This window comes from Notolabrus celidotus, chromosome 20, assembly GCF_009762535.1.
Source record: "Notolabrus celidotus isolate fNotCel1 chromosome 20, fNotCel1.pri, whole genome shotgun sequence".
NCBI lineage: Eukaryota > Metazoa > Chordata > Actinopteri > Labriformes > Labridae > Notolabrus > Notolabrus celidotus.
The window spans coordinates 1,797,716-1,813,436 of NC_048291.1; the positions used below are offsets into that span (position 1 = coordinate 1,797,716).

Here is a 15,721-nt window from a genome sequence, read left to right on the forward strand (position 1 = left end):
AGCGCTCCGTCCTGCAGGGTGGGAGTCTCAGTCTGCTGCTGAAGGAGCTGCTCAGGGACCCCACAGTCTCATGCAGGGGGTGAGAGGGATTGTCCATGATGGATGTCAGCTTGGCTAACATCCTCCTCTCAAACCACCTCCTCTATGGAGTCCAGAGGACAGCCCAGAACAGAACTGGCCCTCCTGACCAGTCTGTTAAGTCTTTTCCTGTCCCTGTCTGTGCTCCCTGCTCCTCAGCAGCCCCTAGAGTCATGCAAAGATGCTTCTATTTTACAGCTTGTGCACAGAAAATAAAAGTGATCTCTGACATGCATAGGGTTGCAAAATTCTGGGAATTTTCAAAGTTGGAAACTTCCCACGGGAATAAACAGGAATAAAGCAGGACTTTAATAAACTGAAGGTTGGCTCTTATTAATAGGGAAGTTAAATACAGTTGTGGAAAATATATTTTAGAATAATTCTGAATAAAACAACCAGATTTCATCAAACACAGTTAAATATCTCTGCTATTCCTCAATCACATGCACATGGCACACTGATTACTGCAGGGCTATAGAGACCACGCCCTCCTACATGCACTGTGCATTCCTCCATCACATGAAGCACTGATGACTTCTACAATCCTGCAGAGGCTGGAGAAGCTTGAGGGAAGATGCATTTTTATTTGTATGTTGAATGGGACTTTGTTGCATTTGCAATTGCATTTTGTTCATTCTTGAATGGGTTGGGTGGGGGAGGGGTGGGGGCTTGGATATGATACCTTTCTTGAATTACCCTCAACTCACAGTTACTTCCCATAATTTCCACTTTTGAATATTTCCAAAATTCCCCAGTTTAACTTCTCATGGAAATTTACCAGAAACTTTTCCACCCCCTTTGCAACCTTATACATGCATGTGTGTAAATAGCAGATAAGCCTATATGTGTGTGTGTGTGTTTATTCTTGTGAGTGACTCTTTGTTGGACATCTCCCTGGGGAGGAGTTTCAGGCATGTCTGTCTGGGAGGAGACCACAGGGACGACCCAGGACACGCTGGAGAGATTATGTCTCTCAGGTGGTCTGGGAACGCCTCGGTGTCCTCCCAGAGGAGCTGGTGGAAGTGTCATGGGAGAGGAGGGTCTGGGCTTCCCTGCTGAGACTGCAGGACCTGTATAAGCGGGAGAAGATGGATGGATGTTTTTAATTAAAAGAAATGATGTTTCTCTCTGTTAGGGTTTGACATTGAAGAAGGGTCCAGTGGAGTCATCATTGAAGAGTTCTGGGACTCCGTTCAGCTGGAGATCATTGCTCGAGGGTTTTGTCCAAGTATGAGCATTTCTCTCAGATATCTTTAAATCTTTAAAAGCTTTTATTTAATGATGCAACATTATTATTCATGTGTTGTTTTCTCAGGTCCTACAAAAAGCAGCTTCCTGGTTAATCCTAGTTTTGAGCACTGGGGTCCGTGGATGAAGGAAGACTAAGATAAGACCAGATCATGAGAAGAGAGATGGAATTTAACAGAAGAAATTACAGCTGGAATAAATATCTTTGTATGCTGACCTGGTGTGTTAGTGTCCCTCACATCTTTTCTATCCTTTCAACCAGAAAGTTAAAAAACACAGAGAATAAAATGTGTCAACGAGCTTCTTAAATATTGAACTTGACGCTGAATCAGGAATAAAGTTAATGTCAAAAGTGTTTATTTAGCTGCAGATCACACACCTTCAGTCTCCGTTCAATACAGACATTTATTTTGAAGACCGACATGTTGGGTAGAGAAAAACTAAACAGTCATAAAATCATAAAAAAACAGAGCTGGAGGTGAAACCATGAGTGAACATGTTAGTGATGTTCTGACGAGGGTCAGCTGCTTCCTGTTCCAACGTTCTGATGAAGTATCCGATCTTTGTGCACATGAAATTCACCTTCACTGAGAAACAGCAAATCAAAGTGCAGATCAGTAAAAGAACAGAAACCTGGTGGACTAAAAAGGATCGGGTCTAGCTGTCAGCCTTGAAGACAGCTTCCTCTATGACTCTGCACCTAAAACATGGCCGCTCCTTCAGTCCAGAGTGCTGCACAAAACACCCCCCCCCCCAGTCCCGTCCTGAGTCTCAGAGGAGTCCCTCCATCTCCCTCATGAAGGCTTCATACACCTGGTCCTTCGTCTTCACGTTGCTCTGAGACACGGCGCCCATCTGAGCCGGGTTGATCAGCCCCATGAGACCGCCTGCTGCGTGCAGTTTCTGCGCCGCTCCCCCTCCCATGCCGTCGTCGCCGCCCCTCCGTCCTCCGCCTGATTTCTCCACGGGCCCCAGAGCGGGCCCGGGCATCCCTCCGCCCTTGTCCCTGCGCACTCTAAGCGCCGTGGGAACGAACCGGGTGACCTCCGCCTTCGTATTGATGATCTGAGGTTTGGCGGAAATGGTGGCCCCGCCGGAGCCGGGACCTGCAGCGAGGCCGCCTCCAGCCGCCGCCACTGAGGTGATGTTTGCTCTCTTCTCGATGGTGGCGGCGTGGTGGGGGTTGCCTCCCTGGTTGGGGCCGGAGGCGGCTGCAGCGGTCCCAGGAGGAGGAGGCATCTGCATGACACCAGGTCTCATGGGCATGGGCAGAGCAGGGGGGGGCATGTTGCCCTGAGGACCGTCCTGGCTGGGTCCTGAGCCCTTCTGTCGCTGGACGATGCTTGGAGGAGCGCTGAGCACGTTGGAGTTGAGCGGCGGAGGGAAGAGGGAGAGCGGGGGAGCCATGGGACGCGGGGGCGCTCCTGTTCTCGGTGGAGGAGGAGGGATACCTTTAAAAAGACCAGACAGACGTTTGGATGAGAAACTCACGAGACATTCCTCCTCCTCTGCAGAACGCATGCTTCATATCTCTACACCGAGGAGTTTGTTTTCTCTGCAGACGAGCAGTGACGACTTTAAACTAAACACAGAGCGACGTCACGCTCCCTCAGGAGGAACACACACTCTCCAACACAGCAGAGCTTTGTGGGAACTCTCCCACACACACACACACACACACACACATCTGCACCTGCACACAGATGTGATCACACATGCGCCTACCTGGTGGAGCCGGGGGTGGGAGTCTGGGAGGGGGTCCTCGTGGTGGGGGGCCAGGCGGCAGGCCAGGAGGGGGGCCTGGTGGAGGGCCAGGGGGGCGACCAGGTGGAGGTCCAGGAGGTAGAAGACGAGGCATCGGAGCCCTCAAGCCTCCAGGCATACCAGGAGGTCTCAGGAACGGAGGAGCGCCTGATGATGACAGAGTTTATGATGCGAGTGTCGTAAAGAGACGACGTGACACGCCGCCTCAAATATCAACACACAGAATCCTGACCAGAGACCGTGTCACTGAAATACTCCACACCCTCAGAGCTACAGAAACAACAGCCTCAGGGGTTTATCAAAGTATCCGGTCTGCAGGCAGAGCAGAGTTTTAACACGCAGCTGTAACATACCTGGTGGGGGACCAGGAGGCGGACCTGAGGGAGGACCAGGAGGCCTCATAGGAGGAGCCGGGGGTGGACCCAGTGGCGGGGGCCCGGTCATAGGTGGACCTTGCAGGTGTGGAGGCGCTTGCTGACCCACTGGCCCGGACGGCGGGGGTAGACGCTGATTGGCCATGAGGTGGGGCTGGTTCTCTCCTGGGGGTCCCCTGTCTTCGATGTCTGATGTGTCTGAGTCGTCCGTGTACTCCTCCTCTACCTCCTCTTCCTCCTCCTCTTCAGGGACAGACTGACCTGAGGACGGAAACAAAACATCGGACGTCAGGATTGAAGTCGAGGGGAGAGGACTCGAGAGGAGAGCAGCGGACGATGTTACACGTCAGTACCTGCCATCCTCAACATCATGGCCTGTAGAGGAGTGATGGCCTTGGTCCTCTTCACCATCCTCTTCTTCTTCCTCTTTCCTTCACGAGGAGCTTCAGGAGGAATGTCTGCGAAACGAACGCTGCGACCTGAGAGAGAAAGAAGTTAAAACAAAAAGATTGAAGAGCATGAAAACATCCTGGAGGTGAAACTGATCCACTAAACCGGAGTTTGGGTCCTTGGGTCCCACGTGAGGTCTTTAAGGGATCTGTAAACTGTCCCTCATCTTCACTGCACTCTCACCAGCATGTCTGTCATTTCTGTCCTCCTCTCTGTCCCTCAGGTCCTCCAGCCGGTCCACACTCATCCTCTGTTCGATGTCGTCCCTCTCCTCTCTCTCGTCTTCGCTGTCCTCCTCAGACTCGCTCTCGTCGTCCTCGTCATCCCGATCCCGTTCGCTGTCACTGCCGCTGTCCCGATCTCTTCCCAAGTCCATGACAGAGTCCTTTTCGAGCCCAGGGATGGAGGGTTCTGCACGAGAAGACGTGAAGCAGGAAACTGAGCAGCGAGCTCTCACAGGAGAAAACTGTATTCATGGTGTAACAGTAAATCAAAGGGATCTGAGGGAGCAGTGTGTGTGTGTGTGTGTGTGTGTTACCGATGTCTGTGCCGTAAGTTCGTCGAGAGGGGATGCCGTACAGGGCCAGGACCTGTGGAGGTGGAGGTCCAGGTGGGGGACCTGGAGGTTTCCTCCCTGGAGGTAGACGTGGCACACCAGGCACGGTCACCAGAGCTGGCCCGGTGGATGACGACAGAGGTCCTTTACTGAGAGAGAAACAGAGAGCCTTTGAAACAGAGTCTGCAGCATCACACGCCGAGTTCAGCTGCAGGAAACTTCAACACACGGGACAGATCGGACTGAATCAAGCTCAGTCAGTCATCATTAGTTATTCAGAGCTCAAACATATGTGGATACTCCTCGCATGCATCATCTTTGGAAGCTTTGGAGAAGTAATACTTGATGTCAGTTTAGCTAAAGTCGACAGCTGATCTGATACAGTGAACAGCAGGTGAAGAAATATGAAACTGTGCAGAGGGAAGTGATTAATAAAGTCCAAATATGGTCTACATTTAATCTGGTTTGCATCTTCTATGAATCTAAAATAAATCAAGCTGCAGATCTCATCCATAATGCTGCAGTTTCTAGCTTCTGTGTTGATGCTTAGCCTGATTGGTCCAAAGAATTGGGCGTCCTGACCAACAGTCTCTCCCTCTGATGCTCACCTGAAAGCAGAGCTCTTCTTCAGGATGGAGGGAGGCTGAGCTCCTGGTAGTGGGATGTCCTGGATGTGGATGTTCGAGGGGGCGTGAGGCATATCTGGCAATGGGATGCTGTCGACCTCCACGGACTCTGCATTCTGTGGAGAAGGTCAACAGATCACATGATGGTTTAAGGCGAGGGGGGACAAAGGATCAAGGATACAAAGAAACTGTCTCTCCAAATAAACCTTTGTTTCTGTTTTTAATTCAAATGTTTGAAACCTTTTGAAGAACGGTCAAAATATGGTGTGAAAATTAAACTAAAGGTCGTCAGTGCTACATCCCAGCTGATTATAAAAGTGTGAACCACTTTCTCTAAGTCACATCAGTTTATATGAATCTTTAGCGTGAAATATAATGAACAGGTTTCTGCTTTCTGTCTTGAAATAGGGACAAAAAAGGAGTTGTAGGTTCACTGCTGCAGGAGCATTTAGGTCTGAGCAAGCTGGTCCCTTTAAGTATTTTAAAGCAGATGGAAGGATCTGGAGGAAGATGCATCAGCTTGTGGAAGCTCTGACCGATGACTGTCTGTTCAGTAATCTGTGACATGTTCTTAAAATGATGTGTTGCTCTGCACCAGGACACTCCCTCTTGTGAAAGAGATTCTTAATCTCAGTGAGGTTCTTCTGGTTGAACACATTTTAATAAATAGGTTATAACACATATGCATTTCAGTAAACACACACAGGAACTAAACACACCTTGACCGAGTCGAAATAGAGCGCCAGCTGTCCCCGTTTGGTCTCGTAGTCCAGCTCCAGCTTACGCAGCTCCTTGTAGGTGTCGGGGTTCTCTCTCTCGTACAGACGGACGATACGTTCGAAGGTTTCCCGAAGCTTCTTCCTCTTGTCCCTCAGCACTTTCTCATTCAGCAGGGGCTGCTGGACCGGGTTGAACTCTGTGAAGAAGAAGGAACAGAAATATTCCTTTAAGAGAAAAAGATTTTATATGATCGTGAAACTGAGAGTGTGAAGACTTTATGGATCTAATAAACGAGTGCTGACAGAGTCTTTAAAAGCCTGATATGATGGGGGAAACAAACTATTACAAAGGAGACTATCCTTTCTAGTAAGGCTGCATGAGACTGGGACTAGACCTGCGGTTGATGTAGGACTACGATAAGAAGTGTGATAGATAAACAAGTATTAAAGGGTGCTTGTTGGTAGTTAATCACAGTTTCTAAGCTTATTTTGCAGCTCTTTGTGTTTGCAGAAAGTCTCCCCTTAAAGTTTAATACACAGCCGACAGTGTCCCCCTCCCCTCAGGTAAAGAGTCTGGGTGTCATCCTCAACAGCTCACTCTCTTTCAACTCTCACATCAATAACATAACCCGGTCTGCACATTTCCACCTCTGCAACATCAACCGTCTCCGCCCCTCTCTCACCCCTCACACCCCTGCCATCCTGGTCCACAGTCTCATCACCTCCCGTATTGACTACTGTAACTCACTCCTCTTTGGTGTCCCTCACAAATACCTCCATTAACTTAAACTGGTCCAGAACTCTGCAGCCTGCATCAACACTAGAACCCCCTCCTTTCACCACATCACCCCCCCCGTCCTCCAGCAGCTTCACTGGCTCCTGGTCAAATTTAGAATCTCCTTCAAAATCCTCCTTTACATATTCAAGGCCATCCACAACCTCTCGCCCCCCTATATCTGTCCTATCTCCTTCACATTGTCACCCACTCTCGCTCCCTCAGGTCTTCCTCCTCCTCCCTCCACCTCTCTGTGCCCTCTGCCCGTCTCAGCACCAGCTTTCAGTCGCTCTGCTCCTCAACTCTGGAACTCACTCCCACCTGACATCCAAATCATTGACTCTCTACCCCTTTTTAAATCAAATTTTAAAACTCAATCTCTGTTTAATTTACCCTGCTTCATTTTTAACTTGGTGTTACTTTGCTTGTTGTTTTTATTTCTTTTATTGTGCTTTAATCCTCTCTGTAAAGTAGCCTTGAGTGTTAAGAAAGGCCATTTTAAATAAAATGTATTATTATTATTATAAAATAACAATGTTTTCAATCTCCAAACCTGCAGAAATGAATCTGAGGGTATCTGACAGCTGGCCTCTGCTTCATCTGAATGCATTCAAATAGAGTAAAGGCAAGGATAAGACACCTTGGCCTCCCTTTACCAGTTGAAATGTGAGTGTGCTAAGTGAGAAAGTCCGGCTTCTTTGATCCTTTTAGACTTCTACGGTGTGTTTCTTGCACATGCTCAGACAGCAAAAGCTAGAAGCTACACTTCACTTGACCTTTGCAACAACAACAACATCCTTACCCATCTCATCCAGCTTCTCCATGTCTCTGATGATCTGCCGGGGATCCTTCATCTTCAGCACCGCCGCTCTCACCATCATCCTCTGCTTCTTGTTCTGGAAGGATTATTAACACATGAATCATTAAGTTATGAACACATTGAGGTTGCTGGTCTATATTTAAGATGACAGAGCAGATTCAAAGTGGGCTTACCTTTTTCAGCTCCCTCTTCCTGGCCTCCTTCCCTGTAAGGAAGGTGAAAACACAAGTGTTCATTAGTAATCATCCTCACAACAATAACAACAACACACTCATGATCCTTCAGGTGTTCTCCAGCAGGTGACTTACTGGCCTGGTCGGTGGGATTCATGAACTTCCCACTCTTGGTGGAGGAGGTTGAACGTCGCCCCATCTTGCAGGTTTGTCTCCTTCACCCTGCAGGAAGATAGAACCAGACAACAAGGTGAAACTCTGTGCACAAATCCAACATCAACATTTAATGTCATGCAATGAATGAAAGGACATCACTGGAGGGTGCTTCAGAGCTTCTTTAAGAAGGTTAGCTCAATGCAACTTAATGTGAACACTGCATGTTTTGATTTGATGCATGCAGCTGAGTATAAGTCTGATTTTTGCAGCTTAACTGCACGTTTAGCTTCTATTAGCTACCTGATTAACACCAAATTGACACGATTACAGCAGCATAAAGTCACCCTTTGATAATACAGTGTAATAAAGCTCAGTAAATCATCACAGAGAGGAGTAAATGCTGCTTAAATCTCTATATCTCATTCAAACGTGTGTCAGTAGGTAGCTGGATGCTAACTTGTAGCTCAGGCCGCGTTAGCATCAGTAGCAGCACAGACGGTGAAAACGTGATTTACCTTTGATTCAGGTAAAACCTGTCGAGCTGAACGCCCGACACACACTCCGCTGGCTGCCAACGGCACCGAGAAATGTTCCGTGACAGCTCTGAAAGGTAAATCCAAAGACTTCAGGGACTCTGAGCTTGACTCTGTTAGCCGTTCGCCATGTTTACTGCCGCGAGCGAGACCGGAAGCGGATGTGACGCCATGATAAGAAGCGATTTAATTATTTTTAAATTAAAAACAAAAATAAAAACACTTTTTAACATTCAAACTGTATTTCATGACTATTTAACGTTTTTCTAAATTAATTATTTTATGTTTTTTTTTTTTTCAGAGGTCTAACTTGTTGTTCATGACGTGTCACCGCCCTCTAGCGGTCACAGTGAGTAACTACAAGCTTCATGATGAGAGCAGTGAGAAGCAGCAAGAGGCTTTAAAGGTGACATATCATGCAAAATTGACTTTTTAAAGGTTCTTTACCTGAAATATGTTTCCCTGGCATGTCTACAAACCCCCCGAGAATGAAAAAAATCCATTCTGCCCCTGTTCTGATTTCTCCACCTTTCTGTAAATGTGTGTGAAACCAGCCGTTTCAGACTTCCGTGTTTTTGTTACGTAACAACAATATCCGGTCTGTCACGGAGTCAGAGCTCGGAGCTTGTTCAGCCCATAGACTGTATAAAATACAACTCAACCCCTCCTCCGTTTTTCATTCCCTGCACAAATGTGTGCTAACAAGGAGCTTAGGAGGGAGGCATGCTAGTTGTAGGCTGTCTTAATAAACACAAAGGTCGGTTTGACTCCCCACGTCTGCAGATTTGAAGATCTAGTGGATGATTTTTATTTGTCATGGATAAGTGCTAGCGCTAATTAGCATAGCCACATAGCTATATGTTCGTAGCTGTAACTGTAGCTGTAGCTGTAGCTGTGAACCAAGACACACGTCGACATACTGACAAATAAAACAACAAGAAACACTAAATCTGTGACCAATCCTTCATAAAAGGTCCTGCTGCCTTTCTGGCAGAGGTCGGTTTTACTCCCCACGTCTGCAGATTTGAAGATCTAGTGGATGATTTTTATTTATCATGGATAAGTGCTAGCGCTAGTTAGCATTGCCACATAGCTACATGTTGGTAGCTGTGTACCAAGACACACGTCTACATACTGATAAATAAAACAACAAGAAACACTAAATCTGTGACCAATCCTTCAGAAAGGGTCTGCTACAGGCGCCTCTCCGTCAGGATCAGATTCTGGATCAGATTCAGAGGGTTGAAGTAACGCGATCTGTGAGCAGCCGTGTATATTCAGCCAACATGTAAACATTAGATCAACGTGCTGGAGAGCCGAGGCCACATCCACTTCCTGAGGGGGCGTGGTCAGAGGGAAAACAGACTGTTCTGAGGAGGACTGAAGAAGAGGGTTTTTCAGGCAGACCAAAATCTGATTTCAAAGTGTTTTTTTTTGAGCATAAACTTTAAAGACATGTTATGGGGACCTCTTAGACCAATATATGTTGATGAAAAAAGCGTGATATGTCCCCTTTAACATGTTCAAGAGCAAGACTACAGATTAATTCCACCCAGAGCCGGCCCTAACCCACTTGGTGCCCCTTGCATTGTAACCAACTCCACCAACAATCACATCACATACACTTAAAGACAACCATTGGCTTTTCTACTGTATGTCCTTTTTAACAAGCTAGAAAAGTTTCAAAACCTTACAGAACTTGGTTGAAACTTAATATTTTACATGCTGTGCATTGCATTGAAAGTCCAAAAAATAACTCCAATGTCAATTTTTAGTATTTTTGGTCCTCACTGTAGGGGGCTGGTTTACTCCAGAAACATACATAGTTTATGTGTATGTTGAGGAGCTGCTGGATCAAATTGAGTTGTCTTTCCCCAGAAATTGGGGTTACCATGATTCCAATCCATTCCTCTTTTTCTGTGGTTCAGCATTTAAATACCCTTTATCAGATTTGATGGTTTAGTCACAGACTTTCCCAAAAATGTAATACTTTTCTTTCACAAATGTGGGAATGAAATTGCATTAAAATGTACAAAACAGTGAAGTTTATCTTGCCCAGCCGGGCAGCTCTCTGGGTGCTCAGCACCCCGAAACATCCGATCCTAGAATCGCCTCTGAAGACAACTGACATACAGCTTTATGTTTTACAGGTTTCCTTTATTCTCAAACAAAAAATACCTCTAAAGAACGTTAATAAAATGGTAACAGCACTGATGTTTAGCAGGAAAAAATTAAATTATATATATATAAATATGTATTTAAGCCTAGCCTACATTTTTTATCTAATTAAGCTAACAGCTGCCAAAGTGTAAATAAACAAAACAAAACAAAGACAGTAAATCTGTCTTGGCTTGGCAATCTGTTGGCTTCAAATTTTCTTCCTCACTCATTTAGGGTGCAAAGTGGCGCCCCCATTGGAAGGACGGCGTCCCTAGCATTGGCCAAGTCTGCCTATGCCACGGGCCGGCCCTGATTACTGCAGAGCTTTAAGTGGAAAAAATAAGAGTGCAAGTAAATCAAAAGTATTGAATCACAAAATTCTACAGTTAATAACAGATACCTGAGGATAACACTTATTTAGCAGACAGTGCCATGTCAAGGGAAAAAAAGAGCCAGAATAATAACTGGGATTTATATAGAGCCTTTCAAGAAACCCAAGGTCTCTTCACAGAGTCAGGTAGGGGGTCTGGGGGGTAGGTGGGGAAAGGCCTTGAGGAAAAGTTGCGTTTTGACTGCTTCTTTAAAAGTGTCCAGGGTCGGGGCGCTGCAGGTGTCAGGAGGGAGAGAGTTCCACAGAGTTGGGTCTGCTACCCTGAAGACTCTGTCTCCAAAAGTCTGCAGCTTAGTCCGGGGGATGGAGAGGAGACCCAGGTCTGAAGACCTTAGGTTCTGGGATGGAGTGTGTTGGTGGAGAAGGTCAGCCAGGTATTGGGGCGTGAGGGCGTGCAGGGATTTGTAGTTGAGGAAGAGGAGGAGTTAATAGGAGATGTGGTACTTAACAGGGAGGCAGTGGAGGTGAATGAGAGTGGGGGGTGATGTGCTGCCAGGGCTTAGTCTGCATGAGAACCCTGGCAGCTGAGTTCTGCACACATATGAACCGGTCCAGGGAATTGCTGGGTACCCCGAACAGGACTCCATTGCAATAATCCAGCAGGGAGGTAATGATTGCATAGATATCTCTATTGTTTTGCAGATATCATGAAATCATTACGGAAAGAATGAGCGACACGGATGTCTGACCTGAATGACTAAGGAGATATCTCTCCAGGAAGAATGATACTGTGGATTTCTAAAAATACTCTCTCTAAAAATATACAAGTGAGAGGAGAGTGTTGACCAGAGAAACGTGATCTGAACTATCATAACAGATAAGAGTGCAGCCTCATTACTCGCCTTCAAAAGTAAAGCCACTGTGTTTTTTTATTTTCCTTAAGTGAAGCTGACAGTGTTTCACTACAGTAAGTCAGACTGAAACTTCATTCAGAGGGTTGCAATGTGTCAAATATGAACAATTGATTAGTAAGCCCTATGCCTCACTTTATGAAGCTTTAGATAAACCACTGGTGTCCGTATTCAACGTTCAGCCAGACTCAAGGAAACATTGCCCATTTCAGAAGTTAGGGAAATTCAGAAAAGTATGAAGTCAGGTTACCTCCTCGAAAACCGGCTGCAGGACGGCTTTCTTACGCAGTGTTCTCTCCTAAGCAGAGATCCTGTTACGGCGCCCCTGACAAAACAAATCAAGGCTCAAAAGTGAGAGACTGAAACATATAAAACAGGACAACATGCAAAGAGTCAAAGTCCAAAACCCACAAACTTTAATTGAAGGTAAAGCCCCAACGTACTAAAAATCAAGAAACAAAACAAGGAAATGAAAGAGTGAAAACCCCGGGAGAAATGGGTCAGCCACGCAAAGGTAGACTGACGAGAAACCAAAGTATCAGGAACCACCTGCTGAGGGAAATCTGCTCTGGGAGAAATGTGGTTGACCACAATCATCCTGCACAGCGAGTGTCTGAGCCTCACCTCCTCCTACCTGGGAAAGATCGTGGTTTCTGGCAGAGACTGCTGGAAGAAGTCCAGGTGATGTTATTCTGCATAAATCTGCAGGTGGAGGACAGATGGCTGGCAGAGGATGCAGGTGAATGTGGCGGCTGCATGACAGTCCCTTATGTTGCCTGTCTGCAGGTGAAGCTGCAGTTAACTCCAGAATGTTTTACCTGTTATAATATAAATTGTAGTTGAAGTTTTAGTTTCTTACAAGTTGTTTTACATTTTCCTTCATGTGAAAACCCATAACTCTCTCTCTCTCTCTCTCTCTCTCTCTCTCTCTCTCTCTCTCTCTCTCTCTCAGTGCCAACAGGATCAGTTGAGATCCAACACTGAGGACTTTCTGAAGCCAAAAGTTTGAACATACCAAAAAACGGGTTTGACTCTGATAAACTGCGACCCAGCCTCTTTATGTAACTCCTGTTTCAGGAATTTGTTAGATAAATGATACTCGTCAGGGTTACACAACGAAAAAGTCCGACGATTAAAGTTAATGATGTGATAATGATCGCCAAGTGAAACGACTTTCCCTGAATCATCGTCAGAGAATTCACTCTGACCTTGACGCTCTGCTCAGATTACATTTTAACTTTGACTTCGTTCGAAGTGTCTCATTAAAGATCATTAAAGGAAATCATGTTTCATAACTCCTCAGTGACCTCAGCTAAGATACTAAACATGATGAAACTGTACAATACGATGATATGAATTCATTCATTACACTGTGATGTGATCTATGATAGGATTCATTCAGTAAGACGTGTTAAGAACATCAATACAAGTGTTGCGAAGCGTTGCGAGGCGTTGCGAGGCGTTGCGAAGCGTTGCGAGGCGTTGCCAGGCGTTGCCAGGCGTTGCCAGGCGTTGCGAGGCGTTGCGAAGCGTTGCGAAGCGTTGCCAGGCGTTGAGAAGCATTGTAAAGCGTTGCGAAGCGTTGAGAAGCGTTGCGAAGCGTTGCGAGGCGTTGCGAGGCGTTGCGAGGCGTTGCAAGGCATTGAGAAGCGTTGTGAAGCAATGCCAGGCGTTGCAAAGCGTTGCATAGCGTTGTGAAGTGTTGTGAAGCGTTGCCAGGTGTTGCGAAGCGTTGTGAAGCATTGCAAAGCGTTGCAAAGCGTTGCAAAGCGTTGCAAAGCATTTAGAAGCATGGTGAAGCGTTGTGAAGCGTTGCGAAGCGTTGCAAAGCGTTGCGAAGCATTGAGAAGCATGTGAAGCGTTGTGAAGCGTCGCCAGGCGTTGCAAAGCGTTGTGTAGCATTGAGAAGCGTTTTGAAGCTTTGTGAAGCGTTGCAAGCGTTGCGAAGCATTGAGAAGCATGTGAAGCGTTGTGAAGCGTTGCGAAGCGTTGCAAAGCGTTGCAAAGCGTTGCGAAGCATTGAGAAGCAAGTGAAGCGTTGTGAAGTGTTGCCAGGCGCTGCGAAGCGTTGCGAAGCGTTGTGTAGCATTGAGAAGCGTTTTGAAGCGTTGTGAAGCGTTGCAAGCGTTGCGAAGCATTGAGAAGCGTTGAGAAGCGTTGCGAAGCGTTGCGAAGCGTTGCGACGCGATGCAAAGTGTGCGACGCGATGCTTAGCGTTGAGAATCGTTGCAATGCAAAGCGATGCAAAGCTTTGACATAAGAGGCGATGAGATGAGAAACATTAAATTGTGATGCGTTGCCATGCGATGTGTAGTGATGCGATGTTACGTTTTGGTTGGTTTCTGTGAGTTGGGACGTTACGTATCATTACTTTACGTTGCATTGCCATCGTTACGATGTGTGTATCCCTTTAATGCTGTCTCATGTGTGTCCTGTATGAATCTTGTACTTAATGTCTGTGGCCTCATATGTAGTTTATAGCTTTGTTTTATCACATGCTGCTTCCCTCCTTCATTTCTGTATTTGTTCCTCTCTTTTTAGAGTTTTGTTCTTCTTTGTGAACCTTTTTCTAACAGGCAAGGGACCAAAGATGGAAACTAGCCTCATGGCTAACTTATTTACAGGAATGTTGATTAATCTGAACTGTTCCAGGTAACCAACACTTGCTCTGTCATTGTGTTACCTGTTAAGTTATCTCTTCCTCTCTTTGTGATGTTGCTCTTATCTGTTTGGTTTTCCATTGCCTCATAAGTCCATGTGGGCTGGGTGCTCCTGGTGCATGACATGTTGAAAAGATTAACAACTGATACTACTCTTTCTACTTTAACTATAACACAGCATGATACACTATAACATACTTTGACTACTTCCTTCAAGCTTTAAATACACACAGTTTTAACTCTGCTTCCCTGCAGCAGATAAGAATCAGCATCAGGGCCTGCTGGCATCTCGCCACCTCTGCTTTCTAAACTCTCCTTTAGCTTCAGGTGAGGTCAGCCCGTCCAGGTAAAGAGTGTCAGCATTTAATCTTAAATATCTCACCGTTACTCCTGTCACTTTTTGTCACTTGTATGGTGATGATTGAAGCGGTGTCAGTTTGTAGAGACGTGAGGTTTTAAAGATGAAATGTGTTTCAGGTGTGATGATGACAGAGAGAAGCTCTCACACAGTTCCCAGAGTCATCAGTGTCAGTAGAGCGTAGTCCCTGCCCTGTTTACCTGCAATGCTTCATTATTTATATAAAACAGAAAGTCCCCACAGTTCACACTATCACTGACACACTTGTGTCAGCGGTGCATAATTAAGACAATTGCCTCTATGAATCCGTACTTTCTGAAAATTAAACATTGTTTCCTCGTTCCGGTGAAAAGAAGTCGAGCCGGTATGACGCTGCTTTCAAAGCAAAGACAAAGACCTGCTCAGAAGAGATCTGGCTCCTGGCCATGTGTTGCAAACCTTCTGGAGGATGTCATCGCGGTGTGGGAGGATTATAGAATCACAGCAGAGGCAGAGATCGGTTCAAAGCAGTGTGCGCTGTCATTGACTTGTTGACCTGGAGCACACGCCAAGAAAAACACACCCGTTCCACTTAAAGTGACAGCGACAGATTCTCACCCCACAGGGAGTCAGCTCCTCACTGATACCACACTTCCTCCAACAGAAACCACAGAGATCTCCCCAAACTAAATCAAACCTGCTCCCTTTTAACTTACTGACCAACAAACAAGGTTTTAAAATCAACATTTAACATTTATCTTGCATAACCAAAGAAATGAAGCTAAGCAGGGTGTGTTTATGGAAGATAAGGTGGATGAACATTCACAACAGTAAGCTGAATGGAAGAATTAGTTTAAGATAATTTAAAGGTTTCATTTTATTGTAAATACAGCAAAGACGACATATCAAGTGTTGGAAATGGAAAATGTGATTGACCACAATATATTCTCATTTTGAACACAATGAACGCTACGCTCCAAACATGCAGGCCTGCTCATCGTACCTAAAGTCCTGAGTCCTGAGTACCTGAGCCCCTCCCACACCCTAAAG

The 15,721-nt window shown here is 46.0% G+C and overlaps 1 protein-coding gene and 1 long non-coding RNA gene across 2 annotated transcripts; one reads left to right on the plus strand and one right to left on the minus strand.

The window, feature by feature from the left end:
* The first annotated feature begins 1,198 nt into the window (after window positions 1-1,198).
* Window positions 1,199-1,542, plus strand: LOC117831928. The gene is made up of 2 exons (XR_004635107.1): window positions 1,199-1,306; window positions 1,394-1,542. It is a non-coding gene; the product is annotated as an uncharacterized LOC117831928 (long non-coding RNA).
* Window positions 1,543-1,661: 119 nt separating this feature from the next.
* On the minus strand, window positions 1,662-8,416 carry LOC117832059 (WW domain-binding protein 11). The gene is made up of 12 exons (XM_034711019.1): window positions 8,255-8,416; window positions 7,719-7,805; window positions 7,584-7,615; window positions 7,393-7,486; window positions 5,816-6,012; window positions 5,079-5,212; window positions 4,453-4,619; window positions 4,098-4,325; window positions 3,818-3,943; window positions 3,444-3,725; window positions 3,052-3,237; window positions 1,662-2,777 (listed from the first exon to the last, which is right to left on the minus strand). The coding sequence occupies exons 2-12, from the start codon at window positions 7,780-7,782 to the stop codon at window positions 2,098-2,100; spliced, it is 2,190 nt and encodes a 729-aa protein (XP_034566910.1). The 5' UTR covers window positions 7,783-7,805; window positions 8,255-8,416; the 3' UTR covers window positions 1,662-2,097.
* Between the last annotated feature and the right edge of the window lie 7,305 nt (window positions 8,417-15,721).